The sequence below is a fragment of the Mustela nigripes genome, chromosome 2 (assembly GCF_022355385.1).
Source record: "Mustela nigripes isolate SB6536 chromosome 2, MUSNIG.SB6536, whole genome shotgun sequence".
NCBI classification, from domain to species: Eukaryota; Metazoa; Chordata; class Mammalia; order Carnivora; family Mustelidae; genus Mustela; species Mustela nigripes.
Window position 1 is genome coordinate 10,371,674 of NC_081558.1, and position 9,862 is coordinate 10,381,535.

The window sequence follows — 9,862 nt, forward strand, 5'->3', positions numbered from 1 at the left end:
TCTCATGGTCCACCTCCCCCTTTGATTTTCCCCTCTTCAGTTTTCTCTTCCTTCTCCTAATTTCTTCCATGATATTTCTTATGTTCCACAAATAAGTGAAACCATATGATAATTGACTTTTTCTGCTTGACTTATTTCACTCAGCATAATCTCCTCCAGTCCCATCCAAGTTGATATAAAAGTTGGGTATTCATCCTTTCTGATAGCTGGGTAATATTACTTTATGTATGTGGACCACATCTTCTTTATCCAGTCATCTGTTGAAGGGCATCTTGGCTCTTTCTACATTTTGGCTATTGTGGATATTGCTGCTATGAATACTGGAGTGCATATGGCCCTTTTTTTCACTACATCTGTATCTTTGGGGTAAATACCCAGTAGTGAAATTGCTGGGTTATAGGGTAGCTCTATTTTTAAGTTTGTGAGGAATCTCCACACTGTTTTCCAAAGTGGCTGCACCAACTTGCATTCCCACCAACAGTGTAAGAGGATTCCCCTTTCTCCAAAACTTCTCCAACATTTGTTGTTTCTTGCTTTGCCAATTTTTTAAGTAGCTGAGGGGTTGTGGGATCAAGCCCTGAATTGGGCTCTGAGCTCAGTGTACAGTCTGCTTGTCCCACTCCCTCTGCTCCTGCCCTCCTGTCCCAGCTTGTGTGTTTTCTCTCTCTCCCTCTCTCTCTCAAATAAATAAATAAAATCTTAAAAAACATTCATTCACAAAGTTAGTTTTGTGCAGAGGTGAAAGCATTTTATGTGGACATCTAGGAATTTATGAGGGCATATATATTTATGAATTAATAACTAATTGATATATTTATTGTCTTCTCTGACACCTTTTGTTTATCATTTTAAACATAGAGAGAATTTGGAAAAAACATACAATAAACACTCATATTCTCCATCAAGAGTCAACAATTGTTAACATAGTGCCACATTAAAACACTTTTCTCAATTTATTTCCACACATGGATACATTTTCTTGCTAAAACATGATACTCAGTGGTAGACATCATGACAATTCATTCTTCAATCCTCCTTCAACAAATATTTGAGAATTCAAGAATTGAGAATTCAATATTCTATATAAACCACAATACTATTACTATACCCAAGAAAATTAATAAAAATTTCATAATAACTTTCAATGCCTGATACATATTCAAATTATCCTAATTGCCTCCAAAATGTCATGGATAGCTGTTTTTCTGAACCAGAACTTCACTAAAATTGATACTGAATTTGTTTGTAATGTCACTTCCATTTCTTTTTTTAAGTAATGAAATATATTTATATATTTATTTAATTTTATTATTTAACTTTATTTTTTCCATGTTCTAAGGTTCATTGTTTATGTACCATACCCAGTGCTCCATGCAATATGTGCCCTCCTTGATACCCAGCACCAGGCTTTCATTTCTTTTAATGTAGAGCAGCCTCTAGTCACTTTGTAAAAATGATATTGATTTTAGAAGAGGCCAGGCCAATTGTCTTGTTGAATGCCTGAATTCAGGATTTGCCTGACGGTTTCTTCATGATGTCATTTAAATTATTTTGTCCTCTGTGTTTCATCTATATTGAAAGGTAAGTCTAAAAGGACAGAGACCAGCAAGCTTCTTTTATAAAGGGCCAGGTGGCAAATATTTTTAGCTTTGTATCCTTATAGCCTCTGTCACAACTCAACTCTGACATTGTAGCATGAAAGCAGCCTAGATAATGAATGTGTTTGGCTGTGTCCCAATAAAAGTTTATTAACAAAAATAGGCAGTTCCCTGCATTTGGCTGGAATGTTATACTTTGCCAATTCACAGCCTAAAGTTTGGATTAGATTTCAATTAGAGTGATTTGCTAATAATTCTTCTTCTTCTTCTTCTTTTTTTTTTTTTTTACTAAAAATGGGATGTTGTAATTTCATGACATATCAGGAGATACATAAAGTCGGTTTGCTTACCATTGATGATATTAAGCTTCATCATTAGTTTCAGATGATGGCTGTCAGATCTCCATGTTGCCAATGTACACTTTGTCCCTTGTAATTAATTGGTAGTCTGTGAGGTGATTCCTTGAATCTCTGGCCTTAGCCTGTTCTCCAAAGACTTTCACTCAATGTTTTTAGTGGCCACTTATGGGATATTGGAAGAATCATGCTGTTCTAATTATTCAGTGGTCTTTTAAAGCATCACTATGGACTCATGGATAAGTTATTTAAAACATAATCATGTTTCTTAGATGTTCAAATTGATACAGAATTGGTCAGAGGGAGTCCTCAGGAAATTTCTTGTAGGTGTAACTGCTCTGGATTTAGATCTTGCTTAGACTGCATGAAGAGAGTGAAAATATGTTATCTATAAATAAATCTCACAAAATGTGCAGTAGCCATATATACCTTTTCCCACAACTCAACTTATAAACATAAAGATGCAGAGACTCTAGTCCCCTAGCTCTGATTTTATTCTGATGAAACCTTCCCTTCCCACATTTAAAGTCTGTGAAATCAGGAATTGGATCTCCTTGATCTATTCCCAGCACATACTTTTGGAATGAATAAATTAGTAAGTCTTTAGAAATGGAAAGTGAAGAAGTTGAGGCATTGTATGTATGTATGGGGACCAACTGATCTACTTTGCCTGTAACCAAAGTGTTTCCTGGGATATAATATTTCCAGTACTAAAACCAGGAAAGTCTTGAGCAACTGGGATTAGTTGATTATACTATATGCAGGTGTGTGAATATTAGTTTCCCTCTTATGTCATTTCAGGAAAGTCCTTTGAGGCTGTTTTTCCTTGTTATATATCATTAACCTGAGGAAGAACTTTTGTAGAAGAGGTTTCTACTGGGGTATTGGGCCATAGCTCCTAATTACACTGGGAGTGAGATGAACATGCTGTATGCACCAGAAAACCAAAAGTCTCCAGCAGCTGAATATCAAATATTTACTGCTTATTTTCTCTTACAAGTGGTGCCAAGAAGAGTTATTTGTGATAAACATGAAAAAGCATCTTTTATACTCTGTCCAAAGGATGGCAGCCAGCATTTTCTTCATTTTCTAAGAGACAAGTTCTTCAGGCTTAGCTGTTCATTATAATTCTCCTAAGAAGGAAGGTATAAACATGATTTTGTATTAGAAGGTGCATGGTGTGCACAGAAAACTACAAAATATTATTGGAAGAAGTCTAAGAAGAGAAATGGTTTTGTAAATCTGAACATACAAATTCTTGGTACAATTCACATTGCCAGGATCTCTCCTCTGCCTTCTGTGACTCTCTAGTGAGGTTTGCAGGGTTTGTGTATTTGGAAATACTAGGAATGAAAGAAGACTTTGAAAAAAGTTTCCAATCCATCCTAGTATTTATTTCACTTGACTTTTGTGACTATATTTACACATATTTGTTGTTTGTCATACACAGGGCTGGTGGGGAATGATGACGGATAAAGGATGTGCAGTGACTATGTGTAGCGTGTGCATGAGGGGTACAGATCTTTATTCCTGATTACTTGGTCGATAACAACATTATTCTCTGCTTATAATTATTTTGTATCATGTTACTAAGTACATTTAATATACACTATGGAGTATTATGCCTCCATCAGAAAGGATGAATCCCCAACTTTTGTAGCAACATGGACGGGACTGGAAGAGATTATGCTGAGTGAAATAAGTCATGCAGAGAGAGTCAATTATCATATGGTTTCACTTATTTGTGGAGCATGACAAATAGCATGGAAGACATGGGGAGTTAGAGAGGAGAAGGGAGTTGGGGTAAATTGGAAGGGGAGGTGAATCATGAGAGACTATGGACTCTGAAAAACAATCTGGGGGGTTTGAAGGGGGGGGGGGGGGGGGGTTGGGATACCAGGTGGTGGGTATTATAGAGGGCAGGGATTGCATGGAGCACTGGGTGTGGTGAAAAATAATGAATACTGTTATGCTGAAAATAAATAAATTAATATAAAAAATTTAAAAAAATAAAAAAATTAAAAAGGGGATGCACCCATGTCACACTAAGTGATGCTGTACATTGTGGAGAAAGAGGACAGTCTTGTGCAAGGGTCAACATGAGCATAGAAAGTGAGTGAAAGTATAGGAAGACCCCTTTTCAAGATAGGGAAGTGTCTTCAAGTGAGTTCAGGTGAAAACCAAGTGTAAGTCATCATAGAGCATCTCCTGATGTATACCCAGGTTATCAGTGAAGTAGGCATGAGCTTCTCAAGAGGACTGGTTAGTGAAGTGCTCTGGGAACACTGGATAATCTTACCATACTGTGTTTGGAGTCATCAGACATGGTCCCACTTGAAAGAGTGTACTTCTCAGACTCAGCTTTGGTTTTTCCGACCCCTTTGAACCATTTCTTGTATTGTTCCCGGACCTGTAGAGACGAAACATGCTTGGGTCAGCTCACTGAAGGGAGTGAGCATAGGAAGGGTCCTGGGCGGGAATGAGCAGTAGTACCTGCTGGTTCAGGATGCAGTATACCAGGAAGATGAAGACGCCCTGCAGGCCGTTGATGATAGTGAAGAGGTAAGCCATGACATGGGCAGCTGGACCCACCTGAAGGATGCCCAGACACCATGTACAGCCCAAGATGAGCAGCTGAGCTGTGGCTTTAAATGTTAGCATCCTGGGTAGGAGGAGGAAGGAGGTCAGGATGCATCCAGAGCAACACAACCAGGTCTGGTTTCATGTCCACTCCATGATGCTTCTGACTGAATTGTGATCAACTTTGACCTTTATTGTCAATGATTCCCTAAAGAGAAACACTATTTGGGTCTAGGATGGCATTTGACTCGGACTGAGGATAATGGTGACACTCAAAAATGTGAGTTTTGAAAAGATCCTGATGTTTCATGAAGATCCCTAATTTTGTTCAACTGACATTACCGAGATTATTCTATGCACCTGGCTCTAGGCTGGGGCTAGGGCATTCAAAAGAACAAAGAACAAGACCTCTGTTCTTACAGACCTTAAAATCTGGTGGAAAGACAAGAATAAATGATCACTTATAACATTTGCAAAGTGAGGTACTTCTTTCCATCCAGGGCTGACCCTCTCCATGAACTGAGCCAGGGTATGCTTTGCCCAGAATTGAGGCCATTGATTCTGTGTAAAGTTGAGGAAAGCAAAGGACATCCCCAAACTCTTAGAGGATGTGATATGTGGAAGATGAAACTGATTTCACCAGGTTCAAGAGAAGGGGGAAAGCAGAGGGCAGAGCATGCATGAAGGCATGAGCATGGTGGGGTGTGCTGGTTCCGAAAACTGTTATGTGATTTCCTGAGTGTGTTATAAAGATATGAATTTTCACAGGATATTTTTCACAGATCTCTGATAGCAATCTCTGCTTGTCAGAACAAAGTCATTTCTCTCTGCAGCTGAAGTAGTTTGTTGTGGAGGGTATGCACAGATGGAATGTTTTTAGTATGGGTGTCAGCAGCAAACCACAGAATCTGAGCTGGCTGCCAAGGAGGGTTGCTGCCCTTTTATCTTCCTGTCCCCTCAGGAGTCCTGTGAAGGGACACCAGAGCCTTGGAGGCGTGAGGACAATGTTCTGTCTGGGGCATGGTGTGACCCTGCGACCCATCCTCACCTTGTGTTCTGGAGGGTGGACACCTCGCTGTTGAGTGAGGAGAGCTTGTTTTTCACAATCCAGAAGGTCATCAGAAAGAAAACCAAATTAATCTGCAGAAAACCCATAGGCATTTAACTACACATTTAGAAAACCTTCGTCCTAGCTCATCCAGCTGCTAATGTGGGAGGGAAGAAGCCTTTGTGTTTCATAACAGTCCTAGAGAAGCAGAGTAAACACTCTCTAAATCAGAGTTTATCCTGTAACTTCAGTGACCACTTCAATTCAGTTTGCATGGGAATTCCAAATTTTGTCACTGAAAGTGCTACGTCTCAGGAAACACCTGATTCCTGGTTTTACAGTGGGAATTCCCACCTCCTGGGAGCCCCTCATCCGTCCTGGGCCGACTGGAATGATTGCTCACCCTGCCTTTCACCCTCCTGATACACCTGGTCTTTGAATGACCCTCAGCTGGGCAAGTGGGCTGCTCTGATGTCATCCATTACTCACAGAGAAGATGGTGCAGACAGGGCCAAGGAAGGTCCATATGAATCCTTTGTTTGTGTGGAGCCAGCATCTAAGAGAAAGATGGGAAGAGATTCAAGAAAATATTGGATTTCCTGGATAAAAGATTTATAAATAAGCACCCCCAATGTTCCCTCCTGCCTTCTTCATCATTATTATTATTGCTTTTTTTTTCGTGTGTAAACATTTAACATACCCTACTAGTCAATTTTTTTTTAAAGATTTTATTTATTTATCAGAGAGAGAGAGGGGGAGAGAGCGAGCACAGGCACACAGAATGGCAGGCAGAGGCAGAGGGAGAAGCAGGCTCCCTGCTGAGCAAGGAGCCCGATGTGGGACTCGATCCCAGGACGCTGGGATCATGACCTGAGCCGAAGGCAGCTGCTTAACCAACTGAGCCACCCAGGCGTCCCTCTCCTAGTCAATTTTAAGTATGCAATACTTAACTATTGTTAGGGAAAACCGCTATGTGATATAGATCTCCTAAACTTACTTATTTTGAAGAACTACAACTTTGTATATGCCTTTGATGGTGGCAATAGTTTCATGAGTATTAGCCCCAAACTTAACAGGTTGTGTACACTAATTACATACAGTGTTTTACATGTCAGTCATACCTTAATAAAGTGGTCTTTTAAAAAAGATAAGTTCCTTTAAAAAATTCTTCCTCTGTCTTGGCACCCAGACATACTAGCAAAAATAAATATAATTTTAAAAAAGAAAATAGCAGTATTGACATAAATTAATTCATGGTTTTTTTAGGTAAGTATTGAGTGTCTCCTCTGTATCAGGGTCTGTGCTTGGCTCTAAGATTGGCTGGGATTAGGCTGGGGTGGTCTCAGTCCTCAGGGAGACATCAGCGAGGTGGGAAAGTCAACAATTAGTAGACAAAATCAAGGTAATTAATTTTATGATCAAGTATGAAGAGCTATGAGGATATGTAGCTGGATCCATAACTTAGTCTGGGGTATAGGAGATCCAGATAGTCAGGAAGCATTTCTCTGAAAGAACTGAATTGTATTTAAGGTGAAATATGAGTGATGAATGAGTATGGACAGGTGAAAATTTTGGACCATGCAAGAAGTGAGGGAAAAATCCCAAATTAGACAAAACAGTGAGCCTGCTCCAGCCTTAAGGCTCATGTGTGTTACATAACTTATGGAGACAGGTACTCACACACTCACAGATGAGGCATCTCAAGGCCACACTGAGAGCAAGGACAGAGCTGGACTTTATCCCCAGTGAGATGGGAGGTGTAAAGATGGAGAAAGGGTCAGATGGACCCAGCGGGAAGCATCAAAGTATAGCTTTGAAGGTAGGTGTTGGCAAAGCAGGCAGCTGCCACTTCCTCTTGAAACTGGGTTTTATTGGAACACACGCTCATCCCTCCCAAAGTGTCTATGGCCTTGTTTATGCTCTGAGGACAGAGCTGAGTAATTGCTGCAGAGATCATAGGACCCACAAAGCTGGAAATATTGATTACCTGGCCATTTATGGAAAAAGTTTGCTAACCTTTATGCTTAACTCCCTAGGGAGGCCAGATGGCCAGGGCTCGCTGATGCAGCTGAGCTCTCGTGTCATCAGGATAGGCACACAGTGTGAGTTCCAGACTGGATGTGGCCCCAGTTCTGCCACAAACCAGCTGTGTGACCTCAACCATGTTAGTTAATCTCCTTGTGCCTCAGTTCCTCATCTGTCTTGTGGCCCAATACCAGTTTCTACTGCACAGGTTGTTGTTGATTTGAGCTGACATATGAAAAATATTTAGAACAGTGATTGTGTATCAGAAGTGATTTCTAAATCTTGGCTGTTTTTGCATTTATTTTGTCACCCAAATGACCCTCTGTTTCCTTTAAAATTAGGATAGAAAAGTTTACACAAATCAGTGCCATCTCGTCATTTCAGTTTTTCTTTCTAGATTTAAAACTGTCCCCTCAGTTAACACAATGAATACTATATTAATATGTATTTACTAATGCACAAGATGTTATTTATATTACAGACTATAGTCATTAATATAATTTAGTTATTTATGTAATATACACTTAATATTTAAAATAATTATATCTGAAAGATTAAAAAGTCACCTCATTTATCTTAACTAGATCAATTAGTAATTATTAAACATCATTAATATTATATTAGTTTATAGTTAATAACATAATGCATGATATTATTTACACATTTTATAGTTAACATTTAAAACAATTATATCTTAATGACTTAAGAATGATCCTGGTGCTGGGTATTATGGAGAGCACATATTGCATGGAGCACCACATGTGGTGCATAAACAATGAATTCTGGGACACTGAAAAGAAATTAAAAAAAAAATAAAAGATTATACTCCCAAACTAAAAAAAAAAAAAAAAAAAGAGCAGTTCAAGGAACACGATATTCTACCAGGTAGATGTCCTTGGAGTGGTCACTGACTTTTCTGTCTATCATGTTCTGGTGGAATTAAATATTTATTGGTTCTATGATGGCCATGGTCATGCTGGAGAAGATGAGGATGTGGGAATTTGTGTTTACCGGGTGGGTGTTCCATACAGGTGAGGCCTAGATGCAGCAGAAATGGCCACAATTATAGCTGGGACTCCATAGCCCACAGGGAACATGAACTTCTTCATGATACTGCTCACACTGGAGTAGTTGACCACCGTCAGGTTACGTGCAGTGAGGAAGAGATTCAGACCCTCCAGCAGCATCCAGGTGAAGGAGGCCAGGTAGAGATAGTGTAGGGCACCTGCAATGATGGCACACAGCACCTGGGGGAGGAGAATGGTGTCACCAGGAAGGATCATCAAGGAGGAAGGTGACCCCAGGACCTGTCCCATACTTTGCCATGAAGGAACTCTCAAGTATATGGTCAAGTTGTCAGAAGAGGGTTTGTCTTCTAGTTAATTAGTCGATGTGAAATAGGCTACGTACCCTCTAACCTCCCCAGAACCCAATGTCATTTTATTAAGGTGTCAGTGCAGCATGGCTCCATGAACTAAGAACCCCTGGGTCAGCAGGAGCTCCTCTGTGACAGTGTCAGTACCTTGATCTCAGTCCAGTCAATGGCCATGAGGAAGAGCAGGTGGGCCAAGAAGAGGCAGATTGAGAGCTGCAGGTGGAGGGAGGTGCTGGTGTTCTGGATGGTTTTGCACAGTAGGAAGGTGAGGGCTGCCAGGAGGAGGCAGAGCAGAGAGAGGCCCAGCCCCAGGTACGTGATCACAGCCAGCCAGGTATCCTTCTCCTGGGATCCAGCAAAGAGAAGCAAAAAGGACATTACAGTCACATTTCCCTAAATCTTCCATCTAAAATTTTTAAATTTAATTTTAATTCTTGCTGTAGCCAAATGAGGAAAGAAGGAGGTAGGTAAATATGTTATGTTATTGGATAAATTCCTATAGGTTTAGAATGCTAGAATTTTATGGAAATATGAATTGATTAACTCAGACCTTGGAAGATTTGAGGAATAAGAGTCCTTACTTAAGACAGAACCCAGGGGGGCACCTGAGTGGTTCAGTGGGTTAAAGCCTCTGCTTTTAAAAGGGTTCTGGGATTGAGCCCCACATTGGGTTCTCTGCTCAGCAGTGAGCCTGATTCCTCCTCTCTCTGCCTGAAAAAGATCTGTCAAATAAAGAAATAAAATCTTCACTTATTTGTGGAGCATAACAAAGAGCATGGAGGACATGGGGAGTTAGAGAGGAGAAGGGAGTTGGGGGAAATTGGAAGGGGAGGTGAACCATGAGAGACTATGGACTCTGAAAAACAATCTGAGGGGTTTG

The 9,862-nt window shown here is 40.2% G+C and overlaps 1 protein-coding gene across 3 annotated transcripts in view; it reads right to left on the minus strand.

Annotated features, from left to right (window-relative positions):
* Positions 1–930: 930 nt before the first annotated feature.
* LOC132011093 (adhesion G protein-coupled receptor E2-like) overlaps positions 931–9,862 on the minus strand; it is a 36,128-nt gene continuing 27,196 nt past the window's right edge. For 2 of the 3 annotated variants that reach the window (XM_059389243.1, XM_059389242.1), the window contains exons 14-20: positions 9,130–9,327; positions 8,619–8,854; positions 6,072–6,138; positions 5,583–5,674; positions 4,448–4,616; positions 4,254–4,364; positions 931–3,087 (exon numbers count right to left, since the gene is read on the minus strand). In XM_059389243.1, coding sequence (XP_059245226.1) covers positions 3,037–3,087; positions 4,254–4,364; positions 4,448–4,616; positions 5,583–5,674; positions 6,072–6,138; positions 8,619–8,854; positions 9,130–9,327 — 924 coding nt within the window. In that variant the 3' untranslated portion in view covers positions 931–3,036. The remainder of the gene's footprint in view (positions 3,088–4,253; positions 4,365–4,447; positions 4,617–5,582; positions 5,675–6,071; positions 6,139–8,618; positions 8,855–9,129; positions 9,328–9,862) is intronic. The other variant, XM_059389244.1, reaches the window with a different exon arrangement.